Source organism: Sebastes umbrosus, chromosome 2 (genome assembly GCF_015220745.1).
Source record: "Sebastes umbrosus isolate fSebUmb1 chromosome 2, fSebUmb1.pri, whole genome shotgun sequence".
Taxonomy (NCBI): domain Eukaryota; kingdom Metazoa; phylum Chordata; class Actinopteri; order Perciformes; family Sebastidae; genus Sebastes; species Sebastes umbrosus.
In genome coordinates this window covers 20,473,237-20,491,339 of record NC_051270.1, presented here as the reverse complement: position 1 = coordinate 20,491,339, position 18,103 = coordinate 20,473,237, and the positions used below count along the sequence as shown (strand labels likewise).

Below are 18,103 nucleotides of genomic sequence, written 5' to 3'. Positions count from 1 at the left end.
TACATAGGCCTGCAAATTATATTATGAACTTAATAATAAGTAAAATATGATGCATTGCCATAAACTACTCTGTCAACAGTATATGAAATATTACAATTAGCTCCACCTCGACTAACTAGAAAAAAAAATGTAAAATTGTAAAACTCTACTTACACATTAAAAAAAACATCAATAATATGTTGTAGTATAACACTCACATGGTAAATGTTTCTGCATTGATTATTTTAAACAGTCCATAGTTTGCTCATAATACTTACTGTACATGTTTATACTCAAGTAACATTTTCAATGCAGGATTTGTACTTGTAATGGAGTATTTTTACAATGTGGTATTGCTGCAGCAATTTAGTGTTGACCTTCCATAAAGTTGGGGGGTTTTCACAAGAATAGAAAACATCCTTACTGATCAAGCTCCAAAAACACTGGATCCTACAAATTACCATAATGTCAACAGCATCTTTCATTACACCCCTCCACCGTCTGACTGCACACATCTTTCAAATTCCAATCTGTGGTGATCCTGATGATGTCAGAAGACTTTATACAACCATTTCACAGGCTGTTGCCTCCAAGTTCCCATCAAGTACGGTGCACACAGCACACTATAGATGACAGCTGTAGTATATTTGTATAATTTATATAGGCTACCAGTACTCTTACACCAGAATACTATCTGACACCAGCTTTTCTTTATGTGGTAATTCAATGAAACACAATTGTATTTAGAAAAATGTACCATTTGAGCACAATAAAGCACAGAATGATGAAGTTGTTAGAAATACATATTAACACATCCCTTCTAAAAGACGGGGCCATGAGAGTATGTAATATTGCAGGACACAGCTAATCTTGTACTTTAGTACTTTAGTACTTTAGTACTTTAGTTAATAATCAAATTACCCACATAAACAACTGACATAGTGAACCTGGGGTTTCAGGGCCCCAGGGCAGTTTGTCTGGTTTGGTAATCTAGCCTTGAGTGGAGAAGGAGAAAATGCAAACACTCAAGTGAAGTACAAGTACCTTAGTACAGTTCTTGAGTAAAATAATGCACTTTGTCATGGCCTGGATTGAGAGAATAAAGGGATGACTCTCTTTAACAGACTTCACAGCCCCAATGTAAACAAAATAAACTTTAAATTGGGTTTCTTAACGCCAGATCTAATCAATAACTGTCAGGGGATTTACATTGTAACATATAATTATCCTTGAATGCTGAAAGTCATTTCACAAAAAGTCAAAATTCAACTTTATTTATGTGCCATGCCACTAAAAAACTCAATTATCAACATCGAAGGCTCAGCCTTTCTTTACAATAAAACAACAAACACAGTATTTTTTTTAAAAATCGTAAAAATCCACCTGTATATTTACATTCATTAGAATAAACCAAATATTTTTTCAGTAGTAGACCACTCGTAGTGTAGACTCCTCCTTTCAAAGCTGCATGTTACAGTAGACAAACATTTACGTTTGCAGGATCATGCATCAGGAAAGTGCAGTGTTTAACAGTACATCGACAGTGCACTTTTAAAGCAGCAAATTCATCATGTAGTGTTTGTCTGTTCACAGTGTTGTCTACTGTGTTATAACATCTCTGAATCAACACAGAGATTCGTATAAAAACAAATATAAAATATTTTAGTACAATTTTTTCTCCCTCTGTCTCACACTCACTCACACACACAAACACACACACCATACTATTTCTATAACACACACACACTTAAGTGCATTCAGATGTCCAGTTTATCATCAGTAGTGATCCAGTGTAATGATCTTTTCTCTCTCTGTGTTTTTATAAGTTACATTTTTGAATGTAGACGTTGAGCTTTTGAACAGAGGATTGGTCCCCTGAAGAGAGACAAAGAAAAAACACAAATTAACATTCATAATCACTTGGAATTAACAAGATGAAACCATGGATCATTAAAATATTATCACCAGAAGATTAAAGATTAAAGGATATTTTATATTTTTATTGTCAATAATTACCATGAAAAGACAAAGACCAACAACGTTCCCTTCCTTACCAGCCTGTCTGTGGCTTGTAGTCCCACAAACCCATTTGTTCCCACTGAAAATGTAAATCTTTAAAAGGACACTAAAAGGTCACAAACACATACTTTTATTTTCTAAAAAGGCTCAGTATTTCCTAAATCAACCGGGCACCCGAGTTTTTAGTAAATGTTACTCAAAGAAAAGTAAATAGTGCTTTTGTTGTTCATTTTTTTGCTGTAGATGAGGTGAAAGGAAATTAAGTTTAGGGGTTAACTTTAAAATGAGTGCCAAATTGCCAGGGCCATAACTCAAAATTTGAACACACAGCTATGATGGACATATTTTTAGATCGGTGTGATTTACACTATTTCAAACAGGAACTGCTAATAGATCATTTGGAATACTTTTAATTGTGCCAATTTACCAAAAATGTAAATACATAGGCTAAAAAAAAAAAGGGTTAATGTTGTAGCCTACAGCTTACTAACTGACTCCTTGGCAGCATTATACTTCCTGTTTACATCTCTCAAAGCATTATGGGAACTGTAGTTCCAAAACTTAGAGCATGATTAATTGAAGAGAGACAAAAAATAATAATAGGAAGGGAAAATACATTAATATATATTTTTTCATGTTGCACTATCAATATTTTATTTACATTAGAGTAGATTGGTGACAGCAGTGGAGGTTTATTGCACAGAAGATTAAGCTATATAAGGTTTTGGCTTGTAAGTAGGATCAATTAATTGTTGGTTTCGGTGTTTTCATGGGATTTGTTGACAACATGAAAAATATAGAATATTACCAGCCATTTATCTTACCGTCTGCCATTTTGCCTTTGACCTCTCTGCCTCAAACTTGGCCACTTCTTTGCGGTCGTGGACCGACACCAGCACTTTCCACACAGCCAGCAGGATCAGGCCGATACACACGATGGAAAGGGAGACCCCCAGAATGATCATGGGGATGTCGGGAGGCTCTGGGCAACCTGGGACAGGATAGAGGATGAGATGAGACTCAACCCAACCTTTTGTTTCATCTGTTTCCTACACTGTTGTAAAACTTACCGTACGTCTGTAGATCATAGGCAGTTGTCCCCGTCTCATCTCCTACCACATTAAATGAGATCCAGCACTCATTCTCCGTCATCAGCTTGCATTGCATAGAGGGGCTCTTGTCATAATCTGAGAGGAAATGTGAACATAAATATCCATAAGGAAGGCATGAATCCATCGTATATCATCTTCCCTTTCCACATTGTGCTGAGAATGTAAAAGGATATACTCGCCTCTGTTGTGCTGTCAGTGTGATTTCCATATCAAAGACTACAATCTGGTGTGTGTGCATGTGTGTGTGTGGACCACACCATTGTATTTCACATCTGAAGCCTGAAAATCCTCTGTGATAATCAGATATACCTCTCAGCTTGCACAAGTATAGCGGGTTTAAAATAATCTCTTCTATAAAGGAAGACGGGGTCCTTTGGCCATTCACATGCACTACAATAGCTCTGCCTGTACGACAAGGTAAATAATATGTTCCCCATTGTCCAGGGCTGCCTGAATGGACATGGATGGTGTTGTGTTAGAGAGGGGGGGCTTCAGAGAGACACCCGAGTCGATGCAGGTCAGCATTCCTCCAAATCTCTGACCCATGGGGAAACTTAGCATGGCCCTATGTTGATACCACTATCAAAAACACTGAGCTGAGAGAACAAACTCCAGCAACAACAAGCATTTACAATACAGGTAAGTGATCATGTTAAAAGACAGGTGTATACTGTATAGAGTTAAGGTTGATTTTGAAACATAATAATACAAAATGTAAGAACAAAACTTGGCTGCTGGATGAAAACTTAATACTGTAACTTTAATTTTGAAGATCTTTATTTTAACTTTAAGAGGCTTACCTTATTTATCGCTTATTTTGCATGTTTTAGCTCACATCACATCCTAAGTTATGTCCTTTAATTTCTTGCCAGTGCAATATGAATATCAACATGCTCAGACATGAAACCTGCTGGAGATTCTTCAGAGGGAAGATTTACTGACCTTGTTTGCTGTCAGTGTTATATCATTGTCAAGGACTGTTTTGAAAAATCCTCCTTGTTAATCTCTTCCAAGAAACCCTGCAGACATCCAGGTTTGGCTGCCAAAAAGCTGAGCACTCCTCAGCTAATGTGTGTTATCAACAAACCTGGATAACAAGCAATAAGCAAACATGGACACTCTTTGCTTTGTGGAGGCCATTTGTTAAGTTTCAGGTCCCAATGCACGAGAATTTAAAAAAACAGTCCATGCCCAAAATGGCATTAGATGTTATTGTCACTGTAATAAATAAAAATTCACTGAAAATTAACTAATGAAAATCAGATATTGTTTTTGAATTATGGTTCAGCAGAATCATTTAAAAAAACAAACTAATGAAACTGGCCTGGACAAAAATGACGGTACCCTTAACTTAATATTTTGTTGCACAACCTTTTGAGGCAATCACTGCAATCAAGTGATTTCTGTAACTCTCAATGAGACTTCTGCACCTGTCGACAGGTATGTTGGCCCACTCCTCGTGAGCAAACTGCTCCAGCTGTCTCAGGTTTGAAGGGTGCCTTCTCCAGACTGCATGTTTCAGCTCCTTCCACAGATGTTCAATAGGATTTAGATCAGGGCTCATAGAAGGCCACTTCAGAATAGTCCAATGTTTTGTTCTTAGCCATTCTTGGGTGTTTTTAGCTGTGTTTTGAGTCATTATCCTGTTTGAGGACCCATGACCTGCAACTGAGACCAAGCTTTCTGACACTGGGCAGCACATTTCGCTCCAGAATGCCTTGATAGTCTTGAGATTTCATTGCACCCTGCACAGATTCAAGACACCCAGTGTCAGATGCAGCAAAGCAGCCCCATAACATAACCGAGCCTCCTCCATGTTTCACATTAGGTACAGTGTTCTTTTCTTTGGATGCTTCATTTTTGCGTCTGTGAACATAGAGCTGATGTGACTTGCCAAAAAGCTCCAGTTTTGTCTCATCTGTCCAAAGGACATTCTCCCAGAAGCTTTGTGGCTTGTCAATATGCATTTTGGAAAATTCCAGTCTCACTTTTTTATGATTTGGTGTCCTCCTTGGTTGTCTTCCATTAAGTCCACTTTGGCTCAAACAGTGACGGATGGTGCGATCTGACACTGATGTACCTTGACCTTGGAGTTCACCTCTAATCTCTTTGGAAGTTGTTCTGGGCTCTTTGGTTACCATTCGTATTATCCGTCTCTTCAATATGTCATCAATTTTCCCCTTGCGGCCACGTCCAGGGAGGTTGGCTACAGTCCCATGGACCTTAAACTTCTGAATAATATGTGCAGCTGTAGTCACAGGAACATCAAGCTGCTTGGAGATGGTCTTATAGCCTTTACCTTTAACATGAAGGTCTATAATGTTCTTTCTGATCTCCTGAGACAACTCTCTCCTTAGCTTTCTGTGGTCCATGTTCAGTGTGGTACACACCATGATGCCAAACAGCACAGTGACTACTTTTCACCCTTTAAATAGGCAGACTGACTGATTACAAGTTTGAAGATACCTGTGATGCTAATTACAGGACACACCTTAGTTTAATATGTCCCTATGGTCACATTATTTTACATCTTTTCTAGTGGTACCATCATTTTTGTCCTGGCCAGTTTCATTAGTTTCTTTTTTAAAATGATTCTGTTGAACCACAATTCAAAAACAATATCTGATTTTCATTAGTTCATTTTCAGTAAATTTTTATTTATTATTACTTTTGTCAGTTTCAAGTTATTTCAGTGACCATTGTGGGGTTTTCTCTCTTTAACGGAACGTTACCAACAACTTTGCCTACGTCTGTATATAAATTCTAAATTTGATAATTTTGACATATACTATACAAGAGCTGAATGGGCCACAATTCAATATGATCGTTTATCAAACTTCAGGGAAATCATATCATGATGATTTGATCTCATCATGTAATTTTATGTAAAATTTCCTTTTTCAAAACTGATCAATCGGAGCACGCTCCAGTTCAAAAATGAATAAAATTGATGATTTAAGTTTTTGTTTGACAGTCAAACAGTTTATTTAATGTCTGATTTTTGCATGCATTAACATATTGTGATCCATGTTAGGAGATATCAATATTACAGTATAGTCTCAATGATGATTTAAACCATATTATCCAACCCTACACTTGATATAAGCAGCAAGATAAGTGCAGAAAAGAAACTGTACTATATTCAGTCATTTCTATAGGACGTGCATCATATTTAAAGCAGTGCTGCTTCTCAGATACAGAACATGTGGATTGTGGAGTCCTTTACCTGCAGATGTGTTGATGGAAATTTTAGGGATGCTGCACTTTTGATCACACAACTCGGCATCTTCCTTATCTTGCAGGTGACACTCTACACAGATCCTGGTGTTAAAACAAGTGGAACAACAAAAGGTCAGGTTTTCCTTAGAGATGATACAATACCTCTCCGGAAGCTAAGTTTTAATGAGGCTTCAATCACTGACAGTGAGTACAAAGAAATCACAGTATTGGTCACTTATCACAGTTTTCCCAAGGCTTTGCTCGCTCTCTATAACCTATAACAGTGGTATCAAATGGCTCTAGCCCTGACAGCTGCTTTACAATGGAGCAAGGCAATCTCCTGGTGCTGTGTTGGGGACATTAGCTATCTTTTGATGTCACATGGAGGGTGTAGACACATATGAACAAGGGGACCTGAACCTGATAGGCCTGTACTCAAAAGAACAGACGGATCATGTGGCGCAAGGAGACAACATCTTATATCTTTCAGGTAAAGAAACAACAATTACAGAGGTAAAGCTGACAAAAGCCTCTACATTACATCCTACTAAGAGCTGATGGCATCAAAGTGTTCTCACCTTGCAGAGCTGCAGGCGTCTCCACATGTTGGGCACTTCTCACACTTGTCCCCAGATGCTCCAGGTACAGAGCAGACACAGTGGCCACACTCACATCTCCCCCGATCGCTGCAGAGAGCGCCATCCTCTGACATGCACGCCTCAGTGCTGGCGCTGCAGTTACAATACTCTCCGGTCCAGCCGCTTTCACAGTGACACTCGCCGCAGTCACACACCCCGTGGCCTACAAGCACAAAATCACTAAAGCAACAACTCAAAAAGCATGTGAATGATGTATCACATTCATCATTACTCACCTCCACAGAGCTCCCCACGAAAGCGAGCACATGAGTAATTGTCACACTCGCAGTATTGTCCGTAGATGAGTCCAAAGCTGGATGCATGACACACACACTGTCCGCAGTAGCACTGCCCCTGTCCATTACATATCTCAGACTCATTGCTTGCGAGGCAGTTGCTCAACAAAACCTTTTCCTCATTGCATTCACACTCTGCTCCCAGGAACCCCGGCTGACACACACATACGCCACACTGAAAAGCCCCTTGGTCCTCGGTGCACCGGGTGCTGTTTGCTTCAGGAGGCTGCCGGCAGTCGCACGAGCAAAGAGACTCCAGTTCCACCTCCAGACTGTCCTGTAAACCCACTGGTTTGAGGGAGAAGTGGCGAACTCCAGACACGCATCCTGGGAGCTCCACAGTCACGTTGAACACTACCTGAGGAGCAAAGAAGAAGTCTATAAAAAGACCACAACTAACAATGAACTGATCATAACAAGCTTATTCCTCTTTGTCATAGAGCTCCATTGTTGTCACACATCTATTAAAACACATCAATGAGCCACACTGTTGCACTGGATGATACATTGTGAAGAATGTGAGCACTGTAGTTCATTTTGCCCACATTCACCAGCCTACTGCCATAAATATTCACCAAATGTGTATTCATCCACCTCTGAGAATACTCCCAAACAAATGCAGTATTCACTCCTCTTTGAGTGACATTTACGAAAAACTACAGTGCCCAACTATTTTAGGAAATTATTTAGCATATTTAAAAAATGAAATTTTGAATTTGTAACCCAATTTTTAAATTGCATTGTTTTTTAAAGAGGAGAGAAGACCGAAACTATTGAGAGAAGAACAACCGCATTGTAGGTTTTGATACCAATACAAAAATATATAATATCCTCAGCTTTATCATTTTAATTCACAAAAATCACCAACTTAAACCATAAGATAAAATTAGTGCTGCAACTAATGATTATTTTAATTATCGATTAATTTGATTAATCGATACTATATCAGAAAATAGAAAAAAAATGTCCATTATATTTTCCCACAGCCCGAGGTGATGTCATTAAATTGCTTGTTTTATTCAACCAACAGTCAAAACTGAGGTATTCAGTTCACTATCACATAAGAAAGAAAATCAGAAAATCATCACATTTGAAAAGTTGGAACTCGAGAGCGTTGGAGACTAATCGGTTATCAACACATCCAGCTTTATGTTGTGATGTATCCTGATCACACATTGATGCTCTTTTACGTTTCAAAAGGGAGAAAACTGAGCAATTAATCACAGGTGCTAAGCCTCAGATGAAGAAAATGGCCTCACAATTGTATTTACTAGGCCAATAGGAAAGAAAAGTTGGTGTCATATTTGACTTTCGTAGTGAATGTCATCAAATTAACTTTTTTTTTAATCATCTGAAAACCGTAAACCATCTCTCTCTGAGAAACACTGACTGGCTTGATGCTTGTAATGCATTCCTATCTGGTTTACCTAAACAAGTCATTCATCAGCACTCTGACAGACTGCAAACACCTATTTTAAAGTCTGTTTATCAGTTGCCTGTAAGTTCTTGTATTCATTTTCAAATGATTTTACTACTCCATAAATCAGTGGTCCAAATCGACAGTCTTGCATTACTCTTCTCTGAAATGCCTTTAATGTATGAACCATTAAGGTCCCGCAAGTCCTCTGTCACAAAACATTTAGAAAGTGTTGGACAAAAGCCTTCCGTGCAGCAGCTCTTCACTTTTATGCTCCAAACAGGAAAAGGAGAGGGGCGGCAGAAGCACTGATATCTTTAATTAAGTTTAAAACCTCCCTCTTTAGCCTGGTGTTTGCTTTGACTGCTTTATGATTATCATGTGATTTTCATCTTTTATTGTTTTTCACTTTGTTGTTGTAGTTTCATTTACTTTATCATTTTTATTCAATTTCACTTTTATCATTTTTATATACAATTTATATCATCTTATATCTCTATGTTTTTTTTCTTGTTTATTTTTGGTGTCTGATTATTTTACTGTTCCTATCTTTCTACTGTCTTAACACTCTTATCAGTTTGTCAGTCACCTAGAAAGCACTTTGAACTGTGCTAGCCTGTTTGAAAGGCGTTATAGAAATGCAGAGAAAGAGAAGCTTAGAGCAAAACAACTGACCGTCTCTCCAGGTTTGATGTTGGAGCAGCGTTTTTGATCAGGGAGGATGCTCCCGTTTGGACAAATGGCTGTAAAGGACATCTGGAGCTCTTCTGTGTCTCCGAGGACCTCCAGTTCGATCTCTGAACGCAGTTCCTGGAAAACAGCACAAATATATTTCAGCACCTTGTATGGAAATGCAATTGACAGCTCAGATCTGGTACTTAACAAAAGGTTTTCCTCCCCGAAATAGCAAAATAAAAATTGACTTCTATTATCTTGAAGTGGGATTTCCGGGGCTTTAAGTGGAATGACACTTTCACCCTTCGCTGACCTGTAGCGTGCTGAAACAGTTTGAAACCACCTATCTAGCTCTTTCTTTTTAGATGAGTCATCCTCCCAGGTGTGCTGTACAAAGCACCTGAGGAAAGGGAGAGAGCTAACCTCAGCTGGAGGAAACACTGTGTTTGTCTGTCTAATGAACTCTGTGACGGACTGTCTGGGTGCTAACGGAGGGGTTAATTGTGTGTTTCCTGTAGGCCTGTAATTGTACTATGCCTTCAGCGTTGCTAAGGAGGAGAAAACACATGGGATACACCCAATTGAAGATGAATTAAGGTAAAAGAGAGTAGGTAAAACAGATTCAAAAGACTGTTATTCAGTAAATATTTTGCAGAGAATTTAAAGCAGGGTGGCTAAAATATCTATCCACTGAGCAACAAACATTAATCCTAAATCACACGTAAGTATAAATACTAATCATGTGTCTTCTATCACTAAATAACCCTCTGTTTTTTATTTCCATTTGAAAACCACAACTATTAGTGTGATAACAAGGACTCCTCTCTCCAGTGTGGTTTACGTGGCAGAGTCTAAAAGTGGGTGTAAACGACATAGCTGATGAATTAATTAGAGGACTTGCCACTAGTCACTGCCGCCAGGGGGGATTTACAGAAGAAGGAGAGAGCAAGAAGTAGACAGAGAAAGAAAGATAGATTGATAGATAGAGAGAGAGAGAGAGTGGGGGAAGAAAGAGCAAGTCAGAGTCAGAAGGGACGAGCAGATCAAACAGCTGGGACAAGCAGAGACTTGCTGTCAAACATGCTGATGCAAAGAACCGGTTGGTAGAGGGGAAAAACGTAATAGACGAAAGAACGAAAGAGGAAAAGCAAGAGACTGAGAAGGAATGGAGAAGGCAGAGATACTGACTATTGACTGTGAAAAAATAAGATGTACAGACGGTTAAATCATGCATGCTTTATGTTCATACGTGTGTTGTTTGAAATGTTTAGATGTCAAATAACTGAATTCAATTCAATTTAACACAGTTTTACTGCTTTTATAATGGCAGGTATTTTCTGTCTAATTTCTTATGACCAGTGCCTGCAGCACAAACACATGCAGCCTACCCGCACGTCCAGATCACCAAGACTGTTTATCTACCTTGTATGCTGTTATAATCAGCTCCAGGATGTTCCGTGAATCTTTTGCCAGGACTCCAACTGTGGCGCCAGGTATGAGATTTGCATAGTTCTGTGAAAAAACAACAACAACAGATAAACATTAAAGTCACGGTGAGCAATGTGGGCAGACTTGGCTTGTGGTCCTGAAAGCAAAGAAAAGTACAGAAAAGAGCCTGAGGGGAGAAAAGAGGGCTAGTTCGAACAGGTTGAATGAGAATGCAGCTCCATGAATAAATATGCCAACCTCAGTAAACACATTGTGCCCACACAAACACTTTCCAGTTCTCTAGTTTGGACCTGGAAAATGAATACATTTATGGAATAAAGGTGTTACCTTATACTTGACTTTCTGTTCTTCTGTCACAGCAAATATCAGTAAGATATTGTTCTCCACCACCTTATCAATCAACTGACCAAGAGTTGGATACTCCTTGAAAAGAAATGGAGAATGTCAAGAGTGAATGTGCTTCAAGGCCGTGACGATGCATCACAGATGACCCTAAAATGACTCATGAAGTGAATGTCATGAAACTGAGGTCATAGAATGGGAAAGAGCTACAACTATTATCGCATAAATATAAAAACAAAGTCTTTCTAGAGACAAACATCTGTGGACTCACCTGCACTGTGGACATGGAGTATTCGTTGTTGACATCCAAGTGACACTGGCCATCGTTGGGAATCACGATGCCGGCCATCTTACTGTCCATCCCAAAGTGTGAGTCAGCATCACTGACAAACACCAGCAAACGCATCGAGTCATTCCTCCAGCCTATCTTGTCCTATCAGGAGACACATTATGCTGCTCATCCTTTTTACATCAATCAAATAATGGAGCTGACAAGACAGAATCACAAACCAACATCTAAGTTCACATCTTTTAAAATCTAAATCTTACCCCACAAACAGCTGCCTGCATGACGGCGTCAAAGCCGCACTCTGGCCAATCAATGTTTGCAGATACGCGCTGCATTCGGATTATCTCATTGAACTCGTCGGTGCTGCTCGTCAGAGACAAGACATGTTTGTAGCCAAACGTTGGCAGGCAGGTAAAGCCTATTACATTGCTGCAAGAAAGCACAAGTCAAAAACAAAGTAAGCTTCCCTCATGCTGAAATGTGAAACATCAGAAGAGAGGATGTTGTTGAAGGTCATGTTTTAATGTTGATGTACCTGCAGGGGTTGGCCAGTTCCTCTTGTGTGATGCTGATGAATGGCAGGACGGGTTTCTCCACAAAAGAGCCAAAGCCCATTCGAAATTTACTGGTGAGCTTGGCCATCTCTTTAGATAAAGAGGAGCCCAAGTCTTTGATCATCTCCAGATCGTCAATCATGGATGCTGACAGGTCCATCAGGTAGTAGATGTCCACAGGATAGTCCTCTGTGTGTTGAATCTTGACCTGAAAAGTCACCTCACTGCCTGTGCAAAAAAACAAACCTCAATATTTCTCGTCTGGAAGCGAGGAACCACTTCATCAAACCACGTCATCAAATCAAAATGCCCTACCAGGTCTCAGCTTGAGTGCCATTTTCTGTGGGGAGATCTGTGTGCTGTTGACGTTGCCCGTCTTCTTCCCGAGTGAGCGATTCTGCAGGATCAGGCCTGTGGAAACAGGGAACTGCAGCTGGTCCCTGGCACATCCCTCTTCTAGTAAGATATCCAGTGTGTCACATCTTTCGCTGACTGAAAACCAGTCTGTGAAATTCTGAGAGGTGAAGGAAAAGGTCACATGTTGTGCTTGTTTGCTGACGGAAGATTGTTTTATGGCATGCCATAAAATATGAGTTTTATTGCAATCACCAGGTGCAAAATCCAAGCAAGTAATGTCATTCTGCTCACCTGCTCACCCAAAAACCATACGTTTTGAAATGCATTATGACCATCTACCTATATATGTGTGTCTTCATACATGCAACCCGGGCTGCTTACCTCCTGTGTGCACCAGGCACAGTGAGAACTGAGCTGCAGACACTCATCACAGGTCACAGCAGTGCCAGCTGAACATGATCCTGCACATGAACACAGAGCACAGAGTTAGAGTGAGCGTGTCAACACCGAGCAGAGATATCTGAATTTTAAAAAGTGTGTTAAGTTTTTTGGACCTGATAAAATTGAAAAGTTTAATTAAAGATGTTTATTAACATGTGATAAAGTGCAGTTATACATAGATAATAAGAATAGAAAGCTTTATTGTCATTGTATTAAATACAGCGAGATTCACAGTTGCCACATCTAGTCAGTGCTTTAAAACAAGTACTTGACCAGACTAAACGAGGCAGATAAAACATATAACAGGTAAAACACACACAGTTATAAAGTAAATAAAACAGGTAAAGTAGATGTAATAAATAAATATAAACAGAAGTGTTACACTATAAGTATAAAATATAAAAATAGATGTAATGTAAACAGAGGTAATTGCACTTGTAAAATAGGTAGGGTAGATGTAATAAAATAAAATGTAAACAAAGTTGCATTTGAGGTATATATTGCATCAAGGATATATTGCAGAGATCTGGATTATAAAAAAAAATGTTTAAAATTGTGTTAAGTTTTTGTACCTGATAAAAAAAATGAAAAGTAAGAGTTTAATTAAAGATTTAATTAACATGTGATAAAGTGCAGTTATGCAAAGATAATAAAACTGCTTTGCTTGCATAAAACGTTTTTTTTTCCCAATGAAACACTAGTCATAAATACCAAACCAGCATTTGTGGCTTTGCTCTTGAGTAACTGTTACTCTTTGTTTTTCGCATTATAAAGGTGTGTTGTGATTTTGTGCTCACCCTCCACGGTGTTGATCCAGTACCGAAGAATCAGGCTCAGCAGAATAAGCCCCATTAGTCCGTGAGGTTCCTGGTTATGAAGAAACAGAAGAAGAATATCTCAAGTTGTCTCATAGTTACAGGAGTGAAACATATCCAGCGTCATGCCTCCTCTGCTCGGCCGAAAGTGGACTACAGAGAGGTGAGGAGCTGCACTACCTGGATAGAGGAGGAGGAAGAGGAGGAGGAGGAGGAGGAGGCAGAGGAGGAGGCAGAGGAGGCTGCCTTTACCTGCGCTGCCTTTTATGTTCACTTCCGTCCAGGTGAGAAACCAAAGACCGCAAACTGATCTATTTTCGAGAGTTCATAGTCTGATAATGAATCAGGTTTGTTCCCACACAGTTAGTCATATCCACAACTCATAAATAACACGAGATAAAGAGTACAAGGAGGAACATTTATCAGATTAAACAAGTTCAACATCAGAACAAATGAACATAAGAACAATCCTTCTGTTGTTCTTATTCAGACTGTTTATTTATAAGTTAGTGTAATTTACATCAGTAATCGTTTTGGGTCCTGTTTAATATATTTTTTTTTAGCTTACATATATTGTTGTTGTTGTGTGTCACTATGTTTTATCAATGTTTTTAAGTTTTAAATTGCCCCTAGAGGGATTAATAAAGTTGTTTGAATTGAATTGAATTGAATGATATAGAGCAAAGAGAAAAAATGGGGATAAATAATAAAAATAAGAGACTAAGCCTAAATATTGTGGGTGGTGTCAGGTAAAATGGGCCATCATATATTACTGTATTTTTATTGTTGTTATTATATATATCTTGTCCTAATTGTTTTGTTATCACTATTATGTAGTCATATTATGTCTTTATATTAATCTTGTCTCTAGGTGGAGGCTTCAGATAAGCGCAGTGGGTTTTTTGCCTCTTCCTGCAACTGTATATTATTCATTTATTTTTTTTGTTATGTTGTATAGTCTTAAACAGCTCGCAGCTAACAGCGCTAACGGTGAAAACAAACGCAACGGTGCTGACAGAGCTAAAAGTGTTAACCTGGGGGGCTATGCTTCAGAGCAGCGGCCATGAGCTAGCCAGTGGGGCACGCTCACATGCACGAACATGCACTAAAAGGTGCGCACGGCTGGCCCGGCTATGTAAACTGTAAATGTAAATGTGACTTCATTCTCTGCTCAGGTAGACATTACTCCTCTATACCTTTCAATAGCAAATCGTTGTTTGCTGCTATATTAATGCTCTGAATAGTGTATAGAGCACCTTTAAAACTAGCTCTTATGTAACAATATAACATTTCTATGCTGAATGAGTACTTTTACTGTTAATACTTTAAGTACATGTAGCTGTTAATACGTCTGTATTTCAAGGGGAACTACGCCCATTTTCAAAATTCATATACACATATGTTATTCCTATGGTCTAAGACAGCCCAAAAGATTTGAGTAAACATGAACAACTCTCTCCCAAATCCAAAAGCTAGAGTGCTAAAACTCCAATTTGTGACGTCATAGGTATGAAGTCTGGAGCTGCTCCATAGACAATGAATTGGGAGAGATATTAAAGATGACACTGAGAGCACACAGAGGAATGTTCTGAGTATATGGGAACATTTTCTGTTTCACAACTGACAACACTGCAATAGAATAAAACTCATTGGGGTATAAAAAAGAAAACAAACATTTTGTGAGTCCACAAAATCAGTCTCCCATTCATTGTCTATGGAGCAGCTCCAGACTTTATACTTGATGACATCAGAAGTTTGAGACTCTCTGGTTTCCGGCTTTGAGAGCGAGAGTAGGTCATGTTCACAAACCCATCCCCTGCAACGATGTAATAGACTCGAATTAAGCTTCACTCTAATAAAATGGCTTAATCATTGAACTGAAGAGGAATAATAAAATACAGACAGACCACACCATGAGCAAATACAGCCTGTATACCCCTATAGCCCAGACACCATAACAGAAGATTCGTTAATCTTTAACGACACAAGCACATGAATCATTGTCTCTCAAGAATATTTTCAACTTGACGATTGACTCAGGACAAAACCAAGCATGCAGGCCAATCACAAGATATGAAACATGAGCATGAGTGTGTGCAAGTGTTGTGTGTATAATACGAGGGGGAGGAGGGTGGAGCTGCGTAGGTGTTGAATCATTGACAGCTGCAGTGCAAATATCGCTGCTTGTCCCAACTCAGAGGAATCTCACAATTCAGCACCACACCCCTCTGGATCTGGGTGAGTCCCATCTGTCACCCCAAACCAAACCCCACCTCCAAACCTCTTATACTAATCCCTCTCTTCTTCGTCTCCTCCTTTCTTCTCTCAATGACACCCCTCTCTCCTCAGCTCTCTGTATTTTGATCCACCTTAACCAGTAGCCTTCTTGAAGTGTCGGTCTGGGAAATTGCCATTTTATGTAGGCTATACCTCTTTTGCATCTCGTTTTGTGTCTGCCAATCTGTCCTCTCCTCTCCTCTCCTCTCCTCTCCTCTCCTCGTCTGTCATTATTTTCTGAATTTCTCAAGAAATATCTCAGCGTGATGCAATCAAACACCATTTTTTTGTAACTTCTCAGGTGATTTCATGTCCTGTATCAAAGGATGATCCTTAAGGTGTAATAAGGTGCCACAGTTGCACCATATTACTCTCAATTCAACCTGATTTTAATCTAAATTTAAAACCGGTTGCCTTTGCAGAATGTTTCATGGAAATGAAGGAAATCTGACAGTGGCGTTTGAAGTACATCATGACAGGATTTTTAAAGAGTATCTGCCTCATCAGAAATTCAACAATCCATAAATTACTCTCCCGCATACCTCTCTCTCAGCACCACACGTTTACTATGCATAGAAATGGAGGTTCACATTAACCCTGCAATGAGCCAACTCACCTTCAGGGGCGTCCTCTGATATCATGCTGTCTCGTCTCAGTCTGTCTTCCTTGTCATCAAGTGAAAAATGGAGAGAAATGGAGGAGCATCAGGAGGCCAGTACATTCAGTCCTATTGTATCCCAGCAGTCGTCAGAGTAACAGTAAACCTATTGTAACGGCGCCCTTTATGAAGCATGGCGCTAGGGTGACCCTGCTGCCCATGCTCCTTGGCTCATGTGTGCTTTTGTGTGTGTGTATGCTTCTGGAAGTGAGTGAGTGAGTGTGTGTGCCTGCATACTGGGGTCATGTGTGGGTGTTTGCACAAGCTTCAACTTGCCAGTGTGTGTGCGTGTGTGCATGTGTGCAGGGGGAGGCTGAGATGATAATGAGTGGCAGTAACAACTGCTGGCTGTGAGACCTCCTCAGGAGCCGGTTTCTTTATTAAGAGACGACGACCTGACTGATGTGATAGTGTTGCACTCTAGAGGCTAAAGCTGAACTGCAGCACAACTCTCCTGACTCAAAGTAATGGTCTTTGTGATTAGTCTGGATTGTGTGTGTGTGTGTGTGTACGTGCACATGTTTGCTCAAGTTCAATTACTTCCTGCAGTAAGGAGGAGGAGGAGGTGGGAGCCGAGAGAGGGAGTGCCAGTGCTGTAATACTGCCTCCTTCTTACAGAAGTATGGCTGGAATGCAGGTGTTCGCATACATGAATATGTGAGTGGAACAAAGTAATAGAGCATAGGCCTACGCTATAAAACAATTGAACATTACATACCTCAGAAATCTCACTGTTTTGTCTCAGAGGGCTTTACAATTTGTACAACATGCAACACTCTCTATCCTTAGACCCATGGTTTAGATAAAAACTAAGAGTTTACTGCCATGCTCACAATAATAATGCTAGTATGTTGATGTTGAGCAGGTATAAGGTTTACCATGTTCATTGTGTTGGTTTAGAGCAGGGGTGCCCAATACGTCGATCGCGATCTACCGGTCGATCGCAAAGGTAGTGTGGGTAGATCGCATGGAATTAAAAAAAATAAATAAAAATTTTAAAAAATTTAAAAATAGACGTCAGCCTATCAGAGCAGATTGAGAACTGTCTGTCAGAGTTTGACAGACGCTTTCAAGACTTTGTTTTACTGGAGCCAGTCGCTACATTCATGTGCTACCCTTTTCGGGAAGATGCTGAGGCTGATTCACTTGCATCAAAAATTGCAACACTGTTTCACCTGAACTCATCTGGAGTGGAGGATGAGATTTTGACACTACAAGCTAACATTCAGCTTAAGTCCAGGGCTCATGGACAGTTCTGGAACTTACTCACAGAGGAAAAGTACCTCAACATGAGGAAATGTGCTACCTCCTTGACTGCATTATTCGGCTCCACTTATTTATGCGAGTCAGCCTTTTCCCACATGAAGATTATTAAGTCCAAATGCAGTTCCACCTTGACTGATGATCATTTGGAAGTGTGCTTGAGGCTGGCTATCAGCAGCTACTGTCCGGACTATGCATCCATGGCTGATTCCATTCAGTGCAAGTCATCAGAGTAAGGTAATGACAAAAAATGTACAGTTATATTGTACAATATGGGTTCATGCAGTTATGCAAGGTACACCA

General features: G+C 39.6%; 1 protein-coding gene across 2 annotated transcripts; it reads right to left on the bottom strand.

Moving 5' to 3' along the window:
- Positions 1–1,225: 1,225 nt before the first annotated feature.
- On the bottom strand, positions 1,226–16,745 carry itgb6 (integrin, beta 6). 2 transcript variants are annotated; one of them, XM_037751995.1, is made up of 16 exons: positions 16,496–16,745; positions 13,585–13,654; positions 12,728–12,807; positions 12,305–12,503; positions 11,971–12,217; positions 11,696–11,864; positions 11,418–11,579; positions 11,132–11,227; positions 10,778–10,867; positions 9,356–9,490; positions 7,204–7,621; positions 6,908–7,130; positions 6,337–6,431; positions 3,069–3,185; positions 2,823–2,989; positions 1,226–1,854 (listed from the first exon to the last, which is right to left on the bottom strand). In XM_037751995.1, exons 2-16 carry the CDS (start codon positions 13,637–13,639, stop codon positions 1,756–1,758), a joined length of 2,352 nt encoding a protein of 783 aa, XP_037607923.1. In that variant the 5' UTR covers positions 13,640–13,654; positions 16,496–16,745; the 3' UTR covers positions 1,226–1,755. The 2 variants fall into 2 exon arrangements, with proteins under 2 accessions (XP_037607923.1, XP_037607916.1); XM_037751988.1 differs by lacking the exon at positions 16,496–16,745 and having other exon boundaries at positions 13,585–13,762.
- Positions 16,746–18,103: the final 1,358 nt, after the last annotated feature.